Source organism: Oncorhynchus tshawytscha, linkage group LG13 (genome assembly GCF_018296145.1).
Source record: "Oncorhynchus tshawytscha isolate Ot180627B linkage group LG13, Otsh_v2.0, whole genome shotgun sequence".
In the NCBI taxonomy this organism is placed as follows: Eukaryota; Metazoa; Chordata; class Actinopteri; order Salmoniformes; family Salmonidae; genus Oncorhynchus; species Oncorhynchus tshawytscha.
Genome location: NC_056441.1, coordinates 71,878,498 through 71,901,823, shown reverse-complemented (window position 1 = coordinate 71,901,823; position 23,326 = coordinate 71,878,498). Strand labels below are relative to the sequence as shown.

At 41.7% G+C, this 23,326-nt stretch overlaps 2 protein-coding genes across 6 annotated transcripts in view; both read left to right on the top strand.

Moving 5' to 3' along the window:
- LOC112265644 (CUE domain-containing protein 1) overlaps window positions 1–3,957 on the top strand; it is a 62,207-nt gene extending 58,250 nt beyond the window's left edge. For all 4 annotated transcript variants that reach the window (XM_024443161.2, XM_024443160.2, XM_024443162.2 and 1 more), the window contains one exon: window positions 303–3,957. In XM_024443161.2, the coding sequence (XP_024298929.1) occupies window position 303 (1 nt within the window). In that variant the 3' untranslated portion in view covers window positions 304–3,957. The remainder of the gene's footprint in view (window positions 1–302) is intronic.
- A 687-nt stretch (window positions 3,958–4,644) lies between these two features.
- wsb1 (WD repeat and SOCS box containing 1) lies at window positions 4,645–23,058 on the top strand. 2 transcript variants are annotated; one of them, XM_024443159.2, is made up of 9 exons: window positions 4,648–4,987; window positions 5,997–6,165; window positions 11,677–11,945; window positions 15,985–16,116; window positions 16,930–17,030; window positions 19,847–20,019; window positions 20,101–20,214; window positions 21,061–21,168; window positions 21,543–23,058. In XM_024443159.2, the coding sequence occupies exons 1-9, from the start codon at window positions 4,948–4,950 to the stop codon at window positions 21,703–21,705; spliced, it is 1,269 nt and encodes a 422-aa protein (XP_024298927.1). In that variant the 5' UTR covers window positions 4,648–4,947; the 3' UTR covers window positions 21,706–23,058. The 2 variants fall into 2 exon arrangements, with proteins under 2 accessions (XP_042152244.1, XP_024298927.1); XM_042296310.1 differs by lacking the exons at window positions 20,101–20,214; window positions 21,061–21,168; window positions 21,543–23,058 and adding an exon at window positions 17,676–17,845 and having other exon boundaries at window positions 4,645–4,987; window positions 19,306–19,856.
- Window positions 23,059–23,326: the final 268 nt, after the last annotated feature.

The following is a 23,326-nucleotide window of genomic DNA, read 5'->3' as shown; positions in this document are numbered from 1 at the left end:
TAATCAAACAACTTTGGTTTTAGAAGTGGGTGGGACATAAGTTTTCATATTTTTGTATACATTTTTTGCAGTCGTATAAATGTTCCACACAGCCTACCCGACCGCTCGGAGGCATCCGCATGATCCTAAAGCACACTGTAGCATTGCTTTGTATCACATTCCAAGTTATAAAACTGGGGGGGACAAAAATGCCATTTCAGAATGTGCAAATTTCCCATTTGAAAGTTGGTTGAAATAAATCCTTTGTTTATAGATCAACTTTTGGCTGTAATCTGACAAACATGTCACCTCCTCCATTTCAGATCATCCAAGGCTGTACCACATCAGTGTTTCCATGGTGACAGCAGAATGACCCATGGCTGGTGGCCAAGCAATACTTCGGCTCCTCCCTCCCCTAACACAGACCAGCTAATCCCAGGCCAAGAAGTGACATGGGAACACCCACTCGCCCAGGGGGAGAAGAAGCAAACTGCTATCCACACACCACCTCTCCTTAACTCTGACTGTTCATAACCGCATTGGATTACCATTATAATCTCTGTATTATAACTCTTAGTTAATATATGATTTAATATGTAAAGGACAGATGCATTAGTCTTTTGACTGTTCTGTATTTTTTTTAAGTATCCGCTCCCTTTAATTCCCATTGCAGAAGTCATGGCAGCCTTGGTGAGGATGACCATATGGACTCATCTAGTGTTACCAGTCTAATCTATTTTATATGGCTGGGATAGGTCACTCCTGAGCCAAAGTGTGCACCTCTGAAATGTCCCATAATAAACCATGTTCACTCCCAGTAGCCATGTGTTGCTACGTCCATTTGGTCATAGTTTTAAACAGACAGTAACCAGTGATGACGTGGCACGTTTTTAAACATCTCAACTAGAATCACAGCTCAATCCAAGTTCAATCCCATTTTTCCTGAAAGTTCAGGAAACAGAAAAGACTTGTAAACAGAGACCCTAACATTACAGTCAACATTATAGTCGACCCCCCCCTGTAAATCTAGAGTTTCCTCTGAGCAATTTGACACCCTTCTGCTGCACCCTATATACAAGAGGCATTCCAACCTATCAAAATAGTCACTTGTCCCTAGCAGGTCATATTTCATCCCATATTGTTATGTCCATGTGTAACTAAATGCCAAGCTTTCCCTTTAATCCAATTTCAGGAATTCTGACAATAAACATAAGCTTTCATGTGAACTGAAATATTCCTCAAGCTACACTGACTGCCATATCTCAGTATTCTCATGTCTTTTTCAATACAGCATTTATATCTTGTTGAGAGGAAGGAGGGGTGCATATTGCCGAATTCCAGTATTATTGAGTACACAATATAACTAGTTGAAAAATTTGATAAACATATATACCAGTCATCTGTGCACATTGATGATAAACATGTGTTTTGTTTTGTGGTGTATTGGGAAATGAACCACTTGTAATGGGAAGTGTTGGGTATGGAGAGAGCAGAGCAGGATATAGATGATGCCTCTGTGAGGACTGGCATTGTTCTTGATTAAATATGCTGTTGGATGTATCAGTAGAAAAGAGAAGGCTGATGATGACCCAGTGCTGTGATATGAGCTTCAACAGACAGTCGAGGTAGATTTGAAATCAACCCTTTGAGCAACTAGCTGATTTGCAAGGCTTCACATTGATCTGTCAATTTCCCAACTATTGGACATTATTACCAGCTTCAATCTTATTCTGAAGCCTTCTCCCCAAAGTGTGCTCTTTGCTCACAATCATTAAAAAGGAAGGGAATGACTGGTGTAGGAAATATATTTTAATGTTTTAAAATGTATTCGTAGGAGTGAGCAGGCCAAGTGCACTTTGGGGAGAAGGGTGGGGAATTGGAACACACCACTCTTCCTTCTAAAACGGATTTACATGTAAATGGTTGATTTGCTACCTCTCAAATTATGACGTATCCACGATTGAAAATTAATATTTTTACGATTGAAATTTAAGATTGTTCAAATCACCCATTTACCATTTTTTCCTTGATTCAGGAATGAGACATGTTTTAACCCCTTCTCTGTCAGGGATGTTGATAGAAGATCTCATTGGTGAAAGGTCATGTGTTGTACATAAGGAGAAATGTCTGTTTGTTGTACATACAGAGAAAATTCAAGTATTGATTGTGTGAAGGGAGGCTGAAACTGACCCTTTTGGTGTTCCTTTTGAAGTCTGTTGATGTTATGGATTGGGTTTGGAATTTTGCCCCTTTAGAAAATTTCTATGTGTTGTCAATTTCTTGTTTGTTAGTTTTGCTCTCAGCATTTCTCATACAGGTCTTCACAAACTCTCAAAAATTGATGCCAATAAAATGAGTTTATTGCCCTTGCCATAATGAAAACAATTTGCCAGACTGCTATAATGTAACCCAATCATTTGTACTGTTATTGAACAACAGATCACTCAGCTTACTCAAACTGCCATCAGACTATCCATTTACCTTCATTATTACTGTCATGCTATTCACACATTCATATCTATATAGGTGTTTAAAATGGGCTTTTATAAAAAAATATATAGCTTTTACTGTACCAGACTTTCAAATGTCACCCTATGATAGTGGAGTGCTTTCATTTATTTCCATAGAAGACATTCTAACTCATATCTGCAGCAACCGAGGGAGCATCAGTGACAAGAAGCAGGTTATGTTTGTTTACAATATCCTGTGACCTTTCACCCACTGACCAGTCAGCAGGTTTATGTCTGTTTATTCCAACATTGCATGATATCAGTTAGTCACCAAGTGCTTGCACACCATTGGTCTTTTGCTTAGTTTTGTTCTTTTCAGAAAATTCTTTTGAGAAATTAAATGTTTTGTATCTTCAGTTCCAGGCTTTTGATTGACATCTGTACATGAGTGCAGTTTTGTTATTGTACTGTCAAGGGCAACACTCGTCTGCATGGTTTTGTGATGTGATTTCAAAATGGATTGATGTTTGATGACTGCTCATAGAAACTTGTAGATACGTTATCGTCTCAGGGAAGTTTCCATCTTCTTTCTACTGTTCTTCCATTTCCAATTGGTCCGACTTGGTAAACGCACAATTAAGAATCTAGGCCAGGAAGTTTATTCCATCAGAAGCTTCAAATATGATTTTGGTGGCCAGACATGATTTCAAATGCTGGACCTGCATATAGGCCTAGTTGTTGTATGGAGAAGAGCATACTCAAAGTCATTTCTCACTCTAACGTTTGAACCTTTTCTGACCAATAGACATACAGCACCACAAATGCTTGGTCAGTGATTTTTGTTGTTGTTGAGATGTTGAGACGTACAAATTATTTTATTGTACTGTATGTGTGCCAGACAGTGATATGCTTCATGATGAATGTACATGAATAGAGATGAGGCCAGTACTAGCAGACAACATGCTTGTTTACAATGCACTCATGAGCCTGCAATCTTCTATGGCTCATAACCCTATCATAAGAATGTATGCTATATTTACTTTGAATAACTACCACCACAGAGCTGATGGTTTTCAGCCTCTTTTGTATTGAACTCGATGAGATCTGTGTGGTCTGTCCAGAAACAACCCCTATAGCCCCTAAACCATTTTTGTAGATCGGTTTCTGTTTCTGGGCTGTAACCAATCCTACCAGTCAATGTAGGTCAAACATATGAAAAGGGTTGCTCATTATCAAAACTGAAATACATTTAAAGAACTTCAGAATTTGTATGATTCAAAATGTATTTGTTTATGTCATATTTTGGAAGGACAAGGTCAGAAGCCAGTTTCTCCCCACAAAATATGTTTAAGGTTCTTTAGGTGATTGTTTTACTCAAAATTGATTTCCGGATCAGATTTTTCTTACACTTTAAGAAAGTTTCTTATAGCTATTGAAGTAATCAAGTTGTGTTGTACCCTGTCTGATGTGATTGTGTTACATTTGTAAAGATTTATTAACATCCCTTTTCATTAAAGTTGTTTCAAATCAAATCAAATTGTATTTGTCACATGCACCATGTAGGTATAGTTATTAAAGTGACTATGCATTTCTATAAATCCCTTACACAAGATTGTCACAACTGACTCGTGAAAATTACTGTTATCGCTCAACGTCAGGCTCCTGGTGAGGCCTATCTTTTTGAAGAAAGAGAAAGACCTAGGACTTTTGTGTGCTAGATTTGAAGTGAAATGTTTCTAGCTAAGACAAAACACGTTGGGAATAGATACTATAATGCACCGGTTGCACACATCTTTCTTGTTACAGTCAGAAAGGAATATAGGTGCAGTGTAAACTATCTTTGGTATTGTGACATTCTTGTTTATGAATGGTAAAGGTCACGTGACCATTGACACAAACGTGCAAACGTGTGTCATGTCGTGATGTGTCCCATCCCCCAATGTAAATTATGCAAAATTGACTTTGTTGTCCCCCTCCCCACAGCTTTAAGCTTCAACAGAAAAAATAGTTCTAGTTGGAAATATAATATATTTGTGATATATACTATTTGCCGTTGCAAAAGAACAGTGCACAATAAGAGTGAAATACTGTATATCAATGGTGATAAATGAGAGGGAAAACTTAAACGCTTACAAATGAAGGGGTGGTGCCATTTTATCACCTTGGTAACTGTGATGACGTTTGACGGAAACGTCCCAATCAGAGAGACCTCCCCTATAGAATGAAAAGATGCCATCTAGTCTACGCCTCAGCCATTGTATTTCGCCGTTGTTTCTATTCAGTGGTGTGCTGTAACAGTAATTTCGTCGATTTTAATGAACGCAGATTTTAGCCATCCAGCTGAATTTATCAAAACCTAGTCTGCACACGGATTGCAAAGAAGATATTTACAAAAATATTTTTTGGGGCTCACGCGATATTAAAATTAGCAGCTAGCTACCTTTTTGGTTTATTTCCCCCAAAAAACCTTTGTTATTAAACCAATAGGCATTTCTCCACGGATCCGGTTTCTATTTAGATGGCAAGCTTCCCAGATTCTGTAAATGAAAATGAAATAGGTAAGTTGAGATTCTTTTCACTATCTTGCTCTGTTGTGTTTGGGGGAGCGGTTGACTATGTTTGAATATTCAGCTAGCTAGTTAATATGTATTAGCTAGCTACTATTTTACACCTTTTATCTGTCGATGACGCCATAACTTGTCTTACTTTATGTATTTAATGGGTCAAGTCGTTTCTTCCATAACCTATATCCTTTTAACTAGAGACTCGCACACTAACCGCCTGTCCCATATTCACCATGCCCCCACCGATTATGCTCCGTGGCCCCACACCAAAGACTGTATGGTAGAAACTTTGTGGCCACCCACAGCGCGAGCAGTCGGCACACTTTGTTTTCCATGTCCTTCTGTGGTGGTGATAACTACGTTTCTTCAGTAGGACTCATTCCTCACTAATCGGGGGAACGCACTGATATCTTACGCATGCTAGATGTTTTATACAACGGGTGTTTTGATGCAACACTGTTGCGTAAAAACCCGTGATATAAATATATGTATGTATGTATGTATGTATGTATGTATGTATGTATATATATATGTTGTCTCATTTACTTGGCCAACCATATGTTTTCGGTACCCAGTTAAAATGCGTTTCTTGGACCAATAATATGTTGTGTATTATAGCCAACTTCATTCTCATTCGTTTACATTTCTAATGACGTCAAATAACAGTCTTGACTCTCAATCTCTCAGTAAAAATAATTTAAAGCATCTGTTCTGACATTGAACATTCATATCCAGCTACATCAGAGGTCAGCTGAGCCTGGTGGAACCAGCCTGATCCGTGTTCATTTTATTTCACTATGAAGTGAAATAGATTGATGAATGCAGCAACCAGGCTTGTGTAATATAATGATAAATGCAGCATTCAGGCTGGTTCCAACAGGCTATGGTCAGTTGGGCCTGAAGCATCTTTTCTACACGGTTATTCAGATGTTGCTCACAAGCACCATGTCATTATGTTATTTCTGCTTTCAATCCTAGACTGGTCTCTTGTTTCTGTTTCAAGGTAAGGCTAAGTTCATCGGTGAACTCTTAGTGCCTGTTGCTCCCTTTGACCAGAAGTCTGGGCGAGAGACCTGGACTGTAGCCTTTGCACCTGATGGTTCTTACTTCGCTTGGTCTCAAGGGCATCGCATCGTGAGGCTCGTTCCCTGGTCAAAATGCCTGAAGAATTTGTAAGTACCTGTACTAGGTCTATCCACATAAAACAAATGGTTAGGCCCTACTTTAAAGGTCTGTTTACATTTTGAGGGAGGCCTATAGAGGCCACAATTCCTTTGAGTTTTGAAATTCAACAATGATGTTTCTGAATATCCTGTGCAATGAATGCACTGATTGATGTGGAGTCCTATTTGGCAGAGACAGCAGCAGAGGGCAGGGGAGCAAGAGAGACGGTGAATGTGGCTGGTGCCCACTGGGTATTCGTTTGGCGGCTGCCTTGCCTGTTACATTATCTGGCGGTTTTAAGGCCCTTTCAGCGCTCCTCCACTCCACAGGTCGCACTGATACATCTCACCTTACTGCACACGTACCAAGGCCACTGCAGGGTGAAACAGGGTTTGGAAAAGTCCCATTGTAGCCCAAACAACCGTGTTCATGCCCCTCAATAGACTGGTCCTTTATTGAGATTTCTCTTCAGAATTACATATTTTTAGTTATTGTTGCTTCCTGTGATTCTTACAATATGTACTTTTGTTTTGCTTGAATATCTTAATGTTCTATACTAGAGTCTACTTTTTTTTAAGCAACAGCTGATTGTTGATAACGTAGAGTGGACTTTCATTATTGGGGAGTTTTGGGTAAACCAAGTTAGAGGAAAGAACACTGCTTCTTGCTTTTCAGGAGTGGACATATACTCAAGGGCCTTGCGTTGTCATTTTGGCCCGGTACAAAAGCTGCTTTAAAATGCAGTCAAACTTGTACAACGGCGGTCTTGTCTTTGGCAAGAGAAAGCAAAACATAGCAGCTGAGGGTTTTATTACTATGTCCTTATGTTGTAAAATAATGTACGGTTTACTGCCATGAAGTCAACTTCTACATTTCTGCCTGTAAAACCCTTCTGTAAACAATGACACGTCAAATCAATACTAAAACCATGTTGAGGGCTGTAAATGCACTTTGACATTATTTCATGGCTACATCCTATTTTCTTTTTAAGTGGAGTCATAGGCCTTGGTAGCCTTGCTGACGTGGCTCACATGGTCAGGGATGTAGCGCTGACATACTGGTGTGGAGAGGATGCTGTTGCGAATGCATTATTTGCGCAGCGTTGTGCTTAATTCTTGCTGAATTTTGATTGGTTCTGACTTTTTGTTTGGGGGTTGATACCTCATTGTTTGGGTTTGAAAATCTAACAGTTGTATTAGAAGGGGGTGGATGCTCAGGGACTGTAGGCGGCTGTTTGAGTGAGAAAGACAGAGGAGAACAAATCATTTAAAAAGCACGTTGTCAGCACGATGCGTCAATATCAACATAGCTTTTACAGACTCTGAAGTCAGGAGGACTTTGAGTTAGGTGTCAGCCAGACTAAATCATAGGTGCATCCAATCTGATTTCTAATATCCACAACATTCTATAACACCACAAAACTTGAAATTCATTCTAGATTCTGATAGTCCAAATTGTTGTTTACAGTTCTAGTTGTTATTGGTCTCTTTCGAGAATATTCTAGTAGTTCATTATGTGCTATCCCTCCCTATGAGGAGATAACCGAGGTCAGTGTGCTGTGGAGTGTATTATCAGTTGCCTTTCTGCAGAGCTGGCTCTTTTTCCACACAATAATGTCATGCGATGCCCCCAGAACCTTTTCAGCTTGTAGACATGTTGTACACCGTTTTGTCTTACCTATTGGGTGTTGTGTTAACCAGGCCAGAATGGTTTAGGCAAGTCCTGTCTAATAGAGATATTGTTAGAAATTGAAAACTGGTCAAGGTGTGCAAAATATAAGGCCAACAACTTCTATATTTAAAGGTTTAATAGACAAAGATATGCATATGAGAGAAACAGACCCGCTCCTCTGACAGCCTTTCTCGGACTTTCGGACCAGCAAGGCATGGCCTTCTTCCCCTGGTGACCGCTTTGGTAAAAAAATAATTAACCGTTCCTTTTTCTTTATAAAAACGCATTGTATTTAATTTATTTTTTACTTTACACTAAATTGAATGAATTACATATTTACTTGACTTTCTTCATAGTTTGTCTGTGTCTCTCTCTCTCTTGGTTTTCTTCAGGGGCTGCCTGTCTATAATTGACGAAACAATAAAAATATAATATAATTTAGTCATTACACGATCACATTACCTGCGCTGTCAATAAAAACGATGTAACAACTGAATCTTTATAAACAAATCTTTCATTCTATTGGTATACATGCATACAATATAATATTAATCCATGACCTGTTATTCTGAACGAATAGGCCTACATAAAGTATTTCACCTGCAGCTGTATTCTGAGGCAACTCTTTGCAACAAATAAATTCATAATTCATTTGGAAAGTATTCAGGCCCCATGACATTTTCCATGTTTTGTTATGTTACAGCCTTCTTCTAAAATTAGGGATGCACAATATATCGGTGAACATATCGGAATCGGACGATATTGGCTAAAAATGGCAACATCGGTATCGGCCCGATGTGAAAATAAATAAATAAAACGATGTCAAAGCTACCGTGCATACCTATATAACGTTGGTACACGACGTAATGGCGCCACATAAAATGTTGCGCTACACGTGCAACACAGCATTCCTGACCTAGCCCACAATGTCTGCTGTGGGGATCGAGCAGTCAACAAGTCATTTTGAAAGAGTAAAACAATTTCAGCGAGACATTGTGAAACCCATTAAAGCCAAGACCATGTGTTGGCTTTCACTGACTGGTTGGGCACCGGTACACACTAACAAGTGTGCTTTTTTTTAGATGTTGCCCTACCGGGGTTACACAGTAATACCGTCACTGCTATTAGCTTCACCACATACGTACTATGGAACTCCGTTTGGGTCTTTGCGTGTCAAAAAATGTACACTAAGCTGTACAAAAAAGTCTGCAAACACCGGTCACAAATAATGTGTTTACAATGCCGCGTTGGTAGTAAAGCATAATTTGTTTGACCGCAACTTCTAGGATAGCTAGCTTTAGCTTGGTGCCTAGCTAGTACCAATACAACCAGCCTGAAAACAATGACCAGTAGAAACTGCAGTCATTTTCCTTATTAGCAATGATTTCGGGACATTGAACTTCAGTTAATGAAAATAAATAGCTAGCAAGCTGCTTAACCCTGTTGCCCAAAGCTAACGTTTATAAGCAGCCGGCTAGCTTCATCTGGCTAGTGAAGCTCGAACGGACCGGGTTGTGTTGTGAAGTTAGCCACAATAAGGATTAGGCACAATAGTGGAATTTGCGGTTTGCATTCAAAATAAAATTGTCATTGACAGTGATGCAAATTAATACAAATAGCAGAATTATGCCTTTTATTTTGAAGGCTAACCGCAAATTCTACTATTGTGGCTAATCCTTATTGTGGCTAGCTTCACATAGATGGGTCCAACCACCATTTCATAAAATTTGAACTGTCTTATACATTAGGGTTATTTTAGATGACACCTAGCTATATAGCTACTGAAACAGATGTCGTTTTGCTATGTTTTTGGGGAAGAACATTGTTTGCATCCATGAGCTAGCTAGCTTTTTTTTTTTTAAATGACCAGCACTGTAGGTGCGTGAGACAACTTTACCAGCATCGTAGCATTTGTATCGATGAATCGTTGATACATATGAAATACGAGTGATAGTGTAGTCAATGTGTATTAACTGCAAAAAAATGTATGAACGAGTTAAATTATTATGTGATGTGCAGTCATATTCAGGTTCTGCTTGGTCAATGAGATTATTTGACGTGTATCTTTTTGGACACACAAAGACCCATACGGCATTCCATAAATCCTGGTTCAGAATGAAACGATTGAACAAATGAACCACGAAACAGCACAAAGTAAGTGAAAGAAATAGGTTTTGATGATGTTTTACTGGTATTGGGGACATGTGACAATGCCAACAAAATAACTTTTGGGTCAGTGTGTGTATGTGTGTAACCTTTTATTTAACTAGCCAAGTCAGTTAAGAACAAATGGTTATTTACGGTGACGGCCTGATGACGCTGGGCCGATTGTGCCCTGCCCTATGGCACTCCCAATCATGGCCGGATGTGATACAGCCTGGATTCGAACCAGGGACTGTAGTGGCAGCTCTTGCAGTGAGATGCAGTGCCTTAGACCGCTGCGTCCATGTGTGTGAACTATTTAACTGTACAAGAATGCTTAAGGCCGCAAAAATGTTGAATATTAGTATCATTTTTTTTTTGCAAGGATAATATAAGTATCGGACAAAAATGTAATGTCTGTGCATCACTATCTAAAATGAATTAAAATATTCCCTCATCAATCTCCTGTAATGACAAAGCAAAAACAGCTTCCTAGAATTTTAGCAAATGTATTCAAAATAAAAAAGTTACCTTGTTCACGTAGGTATTTAGAACCTTTGCTATGAGACTCAAAATCGAGCTGAGGTGAATCCTGTTTCCATGGATCATTCTTGATGTTTCTACAACTTGATTGGTCGAAGGAATTGTCTGTAGAGCTCCAAGACAGGATTATGTCGATGCACAGATCTGGGGAAGGGTACCCAAACATTTCTGCAGCATTGAATGTCCCCAAAAACACAGTGGCCTCCATCATTCTTAAATGGAACAAGTTTGGAACCACCAAGTCTCTTCCTCGAGCTGGCCGCCCAGCCAAACTAAGCAAACAGGTGAGAAGGGCATTTTTCAGGGAGGTGACCAAGAACCAGATGGCCACTGACAGAGTTCTAGAGTTCCTCTGCAGAGATGGGAGACTAATGCTTTAACTTAACAATGTGAAAAAAGTCAAGGTGTCTGAATACTTTCTGAATGCGCTGTATCCTGTCTTCAACCTAGACTGCAGTATGCATAGTTCAGCCCATTGTGCAAATAGGCCTATGGCAAGTATTTATTTAATTCAATTATTCTGCTTCCCGGCAAGCATTCCTCCACAGACCGGCACCGGTCCACGGACCAGGGTTTGAGAAAGGCTGCTCTAAGAAGTCAGCAGCAAATCTCTCTCCCTCCAGGGCAGACCTAAATACTCATCTGTTCATTGTCTCATCCTGCCCTGGGTCACACCATTATATAAAGGCTGAGACCGAGTGGTTCAATAGACTATACATTTGACACCAATGGTGGATTCTTATGGCTCAAGGGCCCAGATATCAGTTACTAAGACCTGCTTTATGGTGACCTCTGCACTTTGAGAGGGTACCTGGAGGCCAAATTCCAATTGGGAATAATCATCATAATATCGTTCTTAACAATATGATGAAGCTTATGGAACATGTTAGCCAACCGTCTCACCACTTAGTCTGCATGTATCACTCAGTGCTCTCCTCCTGAATGTGCATTGTTTGTTTTTTTAGCTGTTTGGCACCTAGATCAATTTAATTCAGGTTTGTTACATAAAATATTTATGTGACAATCGCACTGTAGGCCTACCTGAAACTCATCTTTCTCCCTCTCCTTTCCCTGTGTTCTATTTCTGTTCCCTTTCTTTCTCTGAACTCCATCTTGCTCCCCATCTTTCCACATTACCCCTCTCCTTCTATCCCACTCTCCAGCGGTGGGGAAGGCTCCAACAGAGCAGGCACTCGGCGTTTGTCGCGGCAGAACAGCGAGGGTGGAACAGTGGTGCCAGTGGGCGAGCCCAGGGAGCACACCATCGACTGCGGTGACATTGTGTGGGGCCTGGCCTTCGGCTCGTCAGTGCCAGAGAAGCAGAGTCGCTGCGTCAACATCGAGTGGCACCGTTTCAAGTTCGGTCAGGACCAGCTGCTGCTTGCCACGGGCCTCAACAACGGACGCATCAAGATCTGGGACGTCTATACTGGTGAGAACCTGATTAAACATAAACATCACAACCAGCTGTACTCTTCTGTTTTCACAGTGCATCATTCCTAGTTCCATGTACCAATGCAAGTTATAGAATCAGCATGCCTGTTCTCAGTAGAGAGGAAGTTGAAGCCTCATAGGTGGGTTTATCGGACCAACTTTCTTCACACAAATCCTGGACTACGTTTTCATTTTTGAAAGTCCACCTCGTCCTTCTGCCTTTGTTCACTTTCTCACAGATCTTATATTTGAAAGCAGCACGGCCAAAATTTGGTGTGGCTGTTTACACCTATGTGAAGGGGAGAGGACAATATTATCTCTTGCCTGGAGCTCAACTGGTGCTAGCTCGCCAGTTGTGTCCTAAATGGAATTAAGGCTGTGCTGTGTTTCCCCTAGTATTCTTTACAGCAGCAGTGTTGGGGGAGTCGAGCACTCCTGTGATATTTTTTTCCTGTAGAATGACTGAGGTCACTGCTGGTGACTTTTTAAAATTACATTGTACTCCAAAATGAAAAATTAATTATGTTGTCAGGATCTGAAATATAATTTCCCCTTCAAAAGCATTAGAACCTACAGTGTGGCAAAAAAGTATTTAGTCAGCCACCAATTGTGCAAGTTCTCACATTAAAAAGATGAGGCCTGTAATTTTCATCATAGGTACACTTCAACTATGACAGACAAAAGGAGAGAAAAAAATCCAGAAAATCACATTGTAGGATTTTTAACAAATTTATTTGCAAATTATGGTGGAAAATAAGTATTTGGTCAATAACAAAAGTTTATCTCAATACTTTGTTATATGCCCTTTTGTTGGCAATGACAGAGGTCAAACGTTTTCTGTCTTCACAGGGTTTTCACACACTGTTGCTGGTATTTTGGCCCATTCCTCCATGCAGATCTCCTCTAGAGCAGTGATGTTTTGGGACTGTTGCTGGGCAACACGGACTTCCAACTCCCTCCAAAGATTTATGGGTTTGAGATCTGGAGACTGGCTAGGCCATTCCAGGACCTTGAAATGCTTCTTGCGAAGCCACTCCTCCATTGCCCGGGCGGTGTGTTTGGGATCATTGTCATGCTGAAAGACCCAGCCACGTTTCATCTTCAATGCCCTTGCTGATGGAAGGAGGTTTTCACTCAATCTCACAATACATGGCCCCACTTTACACGGATCAGTCGTCCTGGTCCCTTTGCAGAAAAACAGCACCAAAGCATGTTTCCACTCCCATGCGTCACAGTAGGTATGGTGTTCTTTGGATGCAACTCAGCATTCTTTGTCCTCCAAACACGACGAGTTGAGTTTTTACCAAAAAGTTATATTTTGGTTTCATCTGACCATATGACATTCTCCCGATCTTCTTCTGGATCATCCAAATGCTCTCTAGCAAACTTCAGACGGGCCTGGACATGTACTGGCTTAAGCAGGGGGACACGTCTGGCACTGCAGGATTTGAGTCCCTGGCGGCGTAGTGTGTTACTGATGGTAGGCTTTGTTACTTTGGTCCCAGCTCTCTGCAGGTCATTCACTAGGTCCTGTGTTTTTCTGGGATTTTTGCCCACCGTTCTTGTGATCATTTTGACCCCACGGGGTGAGATCTTGCGTGGAGCCCCAGATCGAGGTAGATGATCAGTGGTCTTGTATGTCTTCCATTTCCTAATAATTGCTCCCACAGGTGATTTCTTCAAACCAAGCTGCTTACCTATTGCAGATTCAGTCTTCCCAGCCTGTTGCAGGTCTACAATTTAGTTTCTGGTGTCCTTTGACAGCTCTTTGGTCTTGGCCATAGTGGAGTTTGGAGTGTGACTGTTTGAGGTTGTGGACAGGTGTCTTTTATATTGATAACAAGTTCTAACAGGTGCCATTAATACAGGTAATGAGTGGAGGACCGAGGAGTCTCTTAAAGAAGTTACAGGTCTGTGAGAGCCAGAAATCTTGCTTATTTGTAGGTTACCAAATACTTATTTTTCCACCATAATTTACAAATAAATTCATTAAAAATGATACAATGTGATTTTCTGGATTTTGTTTTCTTATTTTGTCTGTCATAGTTGAAGTGTACCTATGATGAAAATTACAGGCCTCATCTTTTTAAGTGGGAGAAATTGCGCAATTGGTGGCTGACTAAATACTTTTTTGCCCCACTGTATTTGTGCAACTGAGCGGCGTGGTGGCTTTAAATAAATATTTACCTAATTGGAATACCCCCAAAAGACTTTGAATGCATTAAATGCTACAAATATACTTTGTAATTTGTCACTCCGGGGTTTTTTCTTTATCAAAATTGGGCTTATTATTTAGAGGCCCCCTTCTTGGCCACATATGTTTTTGCTGTTTTTAAGGGCATTTCATGCAATTATACACATTTTTGTCAAGTGGTCGGCAACAATTTAAATGAATATGGGGGAACCGCTGGGGATCATACGCATGATTGCTGTTACATCGACCCGTTGCACAGATGCAGGATTTTTGGTAATCTTTTAAGCAGCATGTCATTAAAGAGAGTAGATGTAACCCTATCCCAGGAGGGTTACCTAAGCCTTCCTGATGCACACAGGGCTATAAAATGAGTTTTATTCTAATAGAACAGCCAAGAGAATGCTCATTGTTCTGTTCCAGATGGGAAACCAGGTTGCCATTGCCTTCTACCTGTCATCTACACACCCACTTCTAGCTGGCATCCTGTTTTATGGTCTGTGTGTTGCAGACAGTCAGTGGGTTATATAACGTGTTGACGTTTGTTTTAGCCCTGCTGGTTGTTTGCTTGCGCCTCCTGTCCTGCTCCCTTTTTAATTTTTTTTTTACTGACAAACCTGATTGATGATGTTTGACCACGGACTCTCTCTTGCTGCTGCCAACACAGTGCTGACGTCCCAACCCTGCCAGGCTCCCTGCTCTCCTAGTTCTCTCTCTCACACACCTACATACAGGGCCCTTTAAACCTGCCTTTTTAAATGTATCTACCAGAAACACTATGTTAATGCTTACGTATGTACAAAAGACAAATAGAATGCCCTAGTCAAAAGTATTTGGCCAACTTCTGTGTGGATAAATAGTCATCTCCACAGAGTATGACTTGATTGGTGTGTACTGGGATACCACCATGACAGCCAATGATTTACAGTTAACCGCTAGCTGTGCTGTGTTGCAATTGGGTGGAGATATAGTTGTCAGGGGCCGGTCCCAGAGCCATGTTGCCATTTTCTGCTGTGCTGATGAGCGTCTGTATCTGGGCTACTGTGGTCTGGTGTGAGTCATGACTATAAAAGATGGACAGACAACGGTAGCCCAGGATTTAATAGTTCGTGGTTTCCCCTCTGGCCCACTATGGAGGACAGGAAACGAAGCCTAGAGACCATAGACAGTCAGGGGATAAAGTGAACTGGAGATCTTGATTGATGTCAGAATGTCACACTTACAAAGGTTTTTCTTTGATGAAAAAAATCTCTCTCCAAACCCCACCACCCCTCCCCATTGGAGTAAACTAATCAAAACAATTAGGGTGTTATTGTGATAACTATTATAATAGATTATTATACCCCAATTCGGAATCTGTCGACTGTTGGCAGACTATTTGAGAATAACTACTGTAATTGAGTCCCATCCTCCCCTCAATGTAACCAGTGTTGGGACTGCGTATCAGGAAGCAACAAATTGCCGGGATTAAGTCTGGATTACTTTGATTGCACTTATTCTATGTCAGTCTACCCAGAGGGTATTCCATGCCACTCTGACTGTCAACACCAGGCCCAGCCTTTGAAATTGAGCTCTCCAAGGCTCTACTTCATCAGATTGAGAGAAGAAAGCCCAGTCGGTGGATCCAGTAGTTACATGGAGATTTAATTTGTGACTGCCCTCTTTCTTTCCCCCTCTTAAATTCTGTCTTTTCTCTACTCAATCTCTTTTTTTAAATGTGTATATATAAATTCTGTGCCTCTATATAAACTGACAGCGCCCTCGTTACTTTGCACATGGGTGAGGAACCCACACTCTTATCTAATTTAGTTTTATTATTAACTCTGGGGTTGTTTGCCTTTTACAGGAAAGCTGTTGCTCAATCTCATGGACCATACAGATATAGTACGAGACCTGACATTCGCCCCTGACGGCAGCCTCATGCTGGTATCGGCATCCAGAGACAAAACCCTGAGGGTCTGGGACCTGAAAGATGACGGTAAGAACACGGAGTCCTGAGGAACGGCTTTTGATTTAGCTTGACTCAGTTTTATTATCTTGGAACTGAAACAGTTTTTCAGGGTTATTTACATAGCTTTGTACAGCTGTGCCAGCAAGCCACACTGATACATGCAAATGTCGTTTTTGAGTGTTGAGCTAATACACATCCACAAACATTAAGCTAAAGAAGTAGGTAGCATGTGATGAGTTGCCTTTGTTCCAGTGGAATTTGCTACTGCTGCTGGCGGTTCCACCTTGAAAGGCCCCACACCCCCTGCTTGCATTCTAAGCTCACATGAACAGAGAATAATGATACATTTGGCCCAGGTCCAAGAGTAGGCTATTCTTTTCTTCTGATATAGACTACATTTTCTTATGTTTCTTTACACTTGTCTAATATAATGTATTTATTGTGATGTAGGCTATATTACATGGATTTATTAGACTTTTTAAAATGTAGATGTTCCAAAGGTCTGCATCAGTGGCTTGCTTGTAGGCTATGCATGGAAGCCAGGAGATTCTAAATGTGTGTTTTAATTAATGGTCAACTACCGCAAGACCGGCAGTTATATGTTTGACATTCTCCATCTGACAGAATTTCATGACCATCACAGCCCTAGTTAAGCCCATTAATTAAAAAAGCCAAATTATCCCTAAAGAAAATCCTTTTGCAGAAAATCCTGTAAACTTTGGAAACATAATCAGCAGAGTTTTGTTACTGTTACTTCATCACAATAATTTCTTAAGCAAATCATTTGTGTATTTTTTCCATAATGTACATGTCATAACCAGCTGTGATTCTGTGTTGTAGGTAACATGGTGAAAGTGTTGCGGAGTCATCAGAACTGGGTCTATTGCAGTGCATTCTCACCAGACTCTTCAGTCCTCTGCTCTGTTGGAGCCGGTAAAACGGTACGTACACCTGTTCCCCTTTCTCTCCTTTTTGAGAACTGCTACTCTGTGTGCTATTGCTTGTGTCTAGTTATGCTCAATGACCTACCAATGAAACACTCCCACCTTCCCCCGTCCCATCAACTGAGTCTTGACCGTTATGCTTGGTGTCATAGTTCAACAACCCTGGCTGGAGTTCGGTATGGCTTTGTTTTGAAGTTGAAACATATTTGATATTCTAATATATGCATGTAGACTAAACAAATGATCACACATTTGTAATAGGTCCAGTATTTCTTCTCGATCTACAATCTAAACAGTTCACTTGATGTTTTAGAGTGGGGGATACAGATTGCTATGCTTTATTTAATGACCCAAATGCAGACTCAAATCATTGAAAGAAATGTTCTATAAAAAAAATTGGCTTCCCTTTTTGATATTTTCTACATAAGGAGAAAATGAGATGGTTAAGTAGTGTTGTCCCCAAGATGGCTGCCCAGCCAGTGAGGGATCGGACCTCTATGGCTTCAGTCACAGATACACTTTGCAACAACCACATCAACATGCTAGTAGTTAGTTACTGTAGCCAGATCCATCCTCCTTGTGCAGGGTGCAGCTAGATTGTTAGGCTGTGTGTCCATAAGTGTCTTGCTTTCCCTGTCACAGGTGGCAGGTGTGAGTGTTTTTGAAGGGAGGGAGCGCCGCGCTGACATAAAGCAGCCGGTGCAGGCCGCTGGCTGGTGGCACCAGTGCCACTACTACTGCCGGGCTGGGACGCACTGTGCCCCTGCCCAGGGGGCAGCCTTGCACCTACCTGACCGCAAGGTCTCCCATACGTAGGTGCTGCTGTCTCCATGTTTGTCTACCTCCGCTGTTGCAGTACCTCCTTTTATATCAGTTATGAAACTTTGATTGTAAATGGCAGTAAAGTAAAACCTTTCCCACCCACACAGTCCCTTACCCCTCTCCTTCACCTCCTACTGTTCCTCTCTACCCCTCCCCCAACACACACACATACTTAATTAGAAACCCTACCTATTATAGCACACCTTAACTGACATTTTGTTAGGTTTGTAGTTTTTTGTCAGTCTCGCCGCCTGCCCACAGTCTAACTTGTATGAATTACATTGTTTATTTGTCTCTCCATAATGAGGCTCTTAGCATCAGTTATTGTAGTTTAATAGCCTTAGTTCTCCCTCGTCCTTCTGACTTCTCTCCTGTGGCCCACATTTAAGGGCCAGTCAGCACACCAGTCTGTGTTGTGGCCGCACCGTTCCTTTTGTAATGGAGTTAGTGTGCAGGGGTCAGGTCATTGTTGGCGTAAATGAGAATTGAAAGGACTCTTTGTGGCTCCGCAGACTGCCTTCATCCCCATAAATGTCCGCCTTTGTCCCAAAATTAACATGGACAATGTTGGAGTCAAAAACAAATGATGTTAGTTATTGAATTCCCTGTTGCCTCATAATTGGCCAAAGGGCAGTATTTTCCTCTTTCGGCTCCCCCACGGATATGTCCCTATGTTTGATTAGCATTCACATGTTTTTCTGTTAAAACAGAGGGAGAGAACCATAGTGGGAGAGGAAGAACAGGCTCTCATAGTGTGACTGAACTTACACACACTCGCCTTAGCACTGAACCAATCCTCATCCAAAATACATTCGAACTGTACTCTGAATTGCTCGAACAGAAATGTATAAAAAGAACTGAGCCTCACTAAAAAGATTACAGAAAACAAAAGAGGCAACTGTAACTGTCTGCCATTTCGGAGCAGATTTTCCCCATCCAGTCACTGGCAACTGTCTTCTAAACTGTAGAGTGGTGCAGCTTGCCTAAAATGCAGGCAGTAGCCTCATGACTTGGATTCCTTTCATTTCACACTAACGCTAGAGGAGGGCGTAGGAGAATATGAACTGAAGTAGCCCCCAGAAACCATTGACTTGATTGTGGAATGGCATTCATCTACTTTAACGGACATTTTGCTCAAGTGCAATGTTTGCAGAACTCCTTATGTTTTGAATAGGCCTATACAATCTGGTTTTGGTTCTAAAAGTTACAAATAAATTCAACATCACTGTTAAAGCGTCCTGTAGAATTGAAATTGAATTAGATCTGTTCTGATGAATTGAAAGTTAATAAATGACAAGGCATGTTGCTCTTGAGCATGCACTACATTTCGCTGGAGCAAACGATCGTTCAAACCATGTGGCTGACTGTTGAAAACTGTGTGCAGATGTTGCAAATATGTGTCCAAAGGCGTCAACCTTTTGGCCATCAAATGTTTTTTTTTCTCTTGCAGTATGTCTCTTCGTAGGCTTCCGCCGGAGGTGCAAGTCATTTGTAATCACAGTGAACTAAAACTCAAAGGGGAAACCAGTGGAGTAACATTATGTTACCTAAAGTTACTACTTGTTTTATTTTCTCATTTTTCTGACCTAAATGTTAGTATTAAGAAAACATTAATTAGATATTAATATGTTTAAATGCTAGCCTAGGTCATAGAAATTACAATTTATATGGAGCACAATTTTAGCAGCTATGTTAAGAAACCAGATGTGCAGTGACATGCATTTTGTAACATAACATGGAATTGCTGCTTGAGTAGCATGAGATTTATTTTGTGCATCGTTTGGTCTGTAGTTCAAGACATAAGCCATAAAATGACACTGAGCATACAATGATTTTTCTGTTTATTTCTTGCTTTATTTTTTCTTGGCTTAATTTAATTACTTGTAATATAGATTCTGTCTGTTTTTACATTTTATGCTAGTAGCTTTTAAATGCTTGTCCCTGCATAGTGTTATTCTGTGGGCTCTAACATGGACCTCTTCCTTCTGTAGGTGTTCCTTTGGGATATGGATAAATATTCCCTGATCCGGAAGCTGGAGGGTCACCATAACGACGTGGTGTCCTGTGAGTTCTCTCCCGACGGAGCCTTGCTCGCCACCGCCTCCTACGACACCCGTGTCATCATCTGGGACCCCCACATGGGCACTGTGCTGATTGAGCTAGCGTAAGTCAGACACACCAGGAACTAAGGCAAAGCTAAGACACGATGTTAAGACTTTTTTATATCTTTTTTTCTCTCATTCAGGCACCTCTTCCCCCCCCCCTCGCCCATCTTTGCTGGAGGGGCCAACGATCGCTGGGTACGCTCTGTAGCGTTCTGTCACGACGGGCGTCACATTGCCAGCATCACTGACGACCGGTAAAGAACAAAGCCTGAGGCCCGTGTCTGGCGCCTCTCTAAGGCGTTCTCTTCTACCTCAGGTGTAGAGCATATGCTGGTGTATATTTGTGTTGACCATAGCTGCTTCACCACCCCCTTTTGCGCTGTCACACTTCAGTGTAAACTGCATGCTCTCTGTCTCTGCTGATGAAAAAGTGTTTGCTGCAGTAGCAGAGCGCTGTGAAGCAGAGAGAGAGCGAGAGAGTCAAGTCTTAATGGGGCCTGAGTGGGAGCATATCTGTTGCAGCCAGGCAGGGCCCCCTTTGCGAATTGGTCACATGACCCTCACATGACAGCCATTAATCAACCGCTGATGCCTTTTCTCCTTAGCCCCGCCCTTCCCTTCATTGGTTAGGCTGCTAAGTGTTTACCATTGAGAAGGCAGTGCTAGAGGGAGAAGAGGGAGAGGAGGAACGAGCCTGACAAAATGGCGGACACAATTTTGTTGCTCCCAAGATGAGATTTTCAGATAGGATGAGGAGAAAACATTTGACATTTTATTGAATAGCGAAAATACATGGCTTCTTTGATTTAGAATTGACTTCACCCTTTTTTACTTTGAAAATACAAAACCACTAAAGTGGAACAATCTGAATCAATCCTACAGTTCAGTGTTCACATGGTTGTCGTGTGTTTTTATGCTGTATTTCAGCCAGCTTGTTTAGGCCCTAGTGCAGTTCCCATGTGTTCTGTCTGACCAGCGCCCCTCTTTATTTTCTCCTCTCTCTCTCCCACACACACCCGCTAACCCCCCATTTCTGTCCCTCCCTCTCTCCCCTCCCGTACACACCCACTAACTCGGTCTGTCCCTCCCTCTCTCCCCAGAATGGTGCGTTTCTGGACAATTGATGAGACGTCTCCCCAGGCCATCGCACCCCTCACTAACGGCCTCTGCTGTGCGTTCTCTACTGACGGGAGTTTCCTAGCAGCTGGGTGAGGCACACACACTCCTACACACTTACCTATACTTCCCTGCCACACACACACACACCTCTCCACACACACCCATACCTCAGTCCGTTTACATACTGGGGGGGGATTAATCCTGTTTGAATCGCACAAACCCTAGTCTTTAGGCAAGTGGCAGGTGATCAATCAAGACTTTATGTACTGCCAAAAACGGGTCTTCCAGCTTTTTATTTGCATGATGTAGGAAGCGCAGCGGCCCCTATATGTTGGTGGTTACACCCAGGCACAACATTGCTTCAACCAGTTGTGTAAGGTAGACTACAGCTACCTAGTACCTAGCTTTTCAGTGCTGTTGTGAGGGATAGATCGGCTTGGAAATAACTCTCTCTCTCTCTCAGGTCTCGAGACGGCAGCGTGCATTTCTGGGCATGCCCAAAGAGCATTGCCAGCCTGCAGCACCTGTGTCGCATGGCACTACGACGGGTCATGTCCACCCAGCAGGTGCAGATGCTGCCCATCCCGCCCCGCATACGCTCCTACCTGTCTTACCAAGATCTCTAGCCCTCCACATTCACCCTCACTGCCCAACACCGCATGCTGGAAACCAATGAATATTACCTTCCTAGAAAAAACACCCAGGAAAAATACCCAAAAAATAACCGAAGAGGAAAAACTTGCTTGACTAACTGTTCTGCGACAAGACACATTTTTGGGTATTTATTTTTGTAGGTTTACTTCCGTGTGTGTGTGCCATGGCCCCCCCCAGGGAGCGTGGTTGAATGGTTAAGTTATTTCAGTGGCCTGTCCCTCAGCGTAAGATGGCCTTTACCATATGTCACCTCTGGATAATTCTACATTATTACTCCAATAGACTTTTTTGCTGCTGATAATTGGCCTGGTGGTGGTGGAATCAATATTGATGTGCTGTCTCTCAACCTGTCTCAAACCATGCAACTCCACTGACTTTACTGTAAGGACTACTAAGGTTGCAAAATTCTGGGAACTTTCAATAAATTCCCTGGTTATCCCAAAATCCAGTTTGGAGGAACTCTGGAATCTGGAGGGAATAAGGAGGAAATCCGGAATCCTCCAACCAGGATTTTGCAACTCTACTAACGACTGAGTGAGAGGATGGAGGGTTCGTCCCAACGCTGTGCATTATTTTCAGTGCTTCAGAGACTGGCATGAAGGGTCGAGAACTGTGTATGGCCACATGTACAAGTGTGTGTGTGTGTAAGCCAGGGGAGTCAAACTAATTTTGCCACATGGGTCTTCGCCGAGGTCCGGAGGGCTGCAAGTACAATTGATTATATTTCCTCTGTGAGAATGTGTTAAGTCCTCTTTCCATCGCTTTTGGAATTTTCGATTCTCCTTGACTGTCTAGCTTTCATTTCGATTGCCTTTTAGAAAGCTGGACAGAGTGCGGTTACACCGTTTTGATTTGGTTTTGGTAATTTCAATATCAATTGAGATTGTTTTCTATTTAAAGCAAAAAAATTAATATAAAAGTTAATTTGAAAATGGTGTAAGTGAATGACTGTGCTGATAAGATTTGACCTTCTGCTGCAATGGGCTGCTGGATCCCTCCCTCAGTTTTCTGCTACCCTAGATCTCCTCAGGTCTTAACCCTTACTCCCTCGCTTGCCCAGGTGCTCAACGTGCTTTCCTTTCCACACATCCTGCCTCACTCACGCCCAGGAGGGCAAAGACTGCCTGTAGCCTACACTGTCTCATCTCCGTCTCCAAAACAATAGCAACCCATGGTCTGACCTGTTTGGTTCTCATTTTTTTACCTGGGGGGGAAAAAAATCTGTATAGACAATTGATTGTGTGTGTGTGTACAGTGGCTTGTGAAAGTATTCGCCCCCTTGGCATTTTTCCTATTTTGTTGCCTTACAACCTTGAATTAAAATGTATTTTTGGGGGCTTTATCATTTGATTTACACAACATGCCTACCACTTTGAAGATGCTAAATGTGTTTTATTGTGAAACAAACCAGCAATAAGACAAACAGAACTTGAGCGTGCATTACGCCCCCAAAGTCAATACTTTGTAGAGTCACCTTTTGCTGCAATTACAGCTGCAAGTCTCTTTGGGTAGGTCTCTATAAGCGTGGCACATCTAGCCACTGGGAGTTTTGCCCATTTTCAAGGCAAAACTGCTCAAGCTCCTTCAAGTTGG

What these genes read in the sequence shown, in the direction of transcription:
- wsb1 (XM_024443159.2), top strand. Translation starts at nt 4,948, where the DNA reads ATGGCAAGCTTCCCAGATTCTGTAAATGAAAATGAAATAG. An exon ending in CTGGGACCTGAAAGATGACG is followed by an intron (nt 16,117 to 16,929) that starts GTAAGAACACGG and finishes TCTGTGTTGTAG; the next exon opens with GTAACATGGTGAAAGTGTTG. An exon ending in GGGAGTTTCCTAGCAGCTGG is followed by an intron (nt 21,169 to 21,542) that starts GTGAGGCACACA and finishes TCTCTCTCTCAG; the next exon opens with GTCTCGAGACGGCAGCGTGC.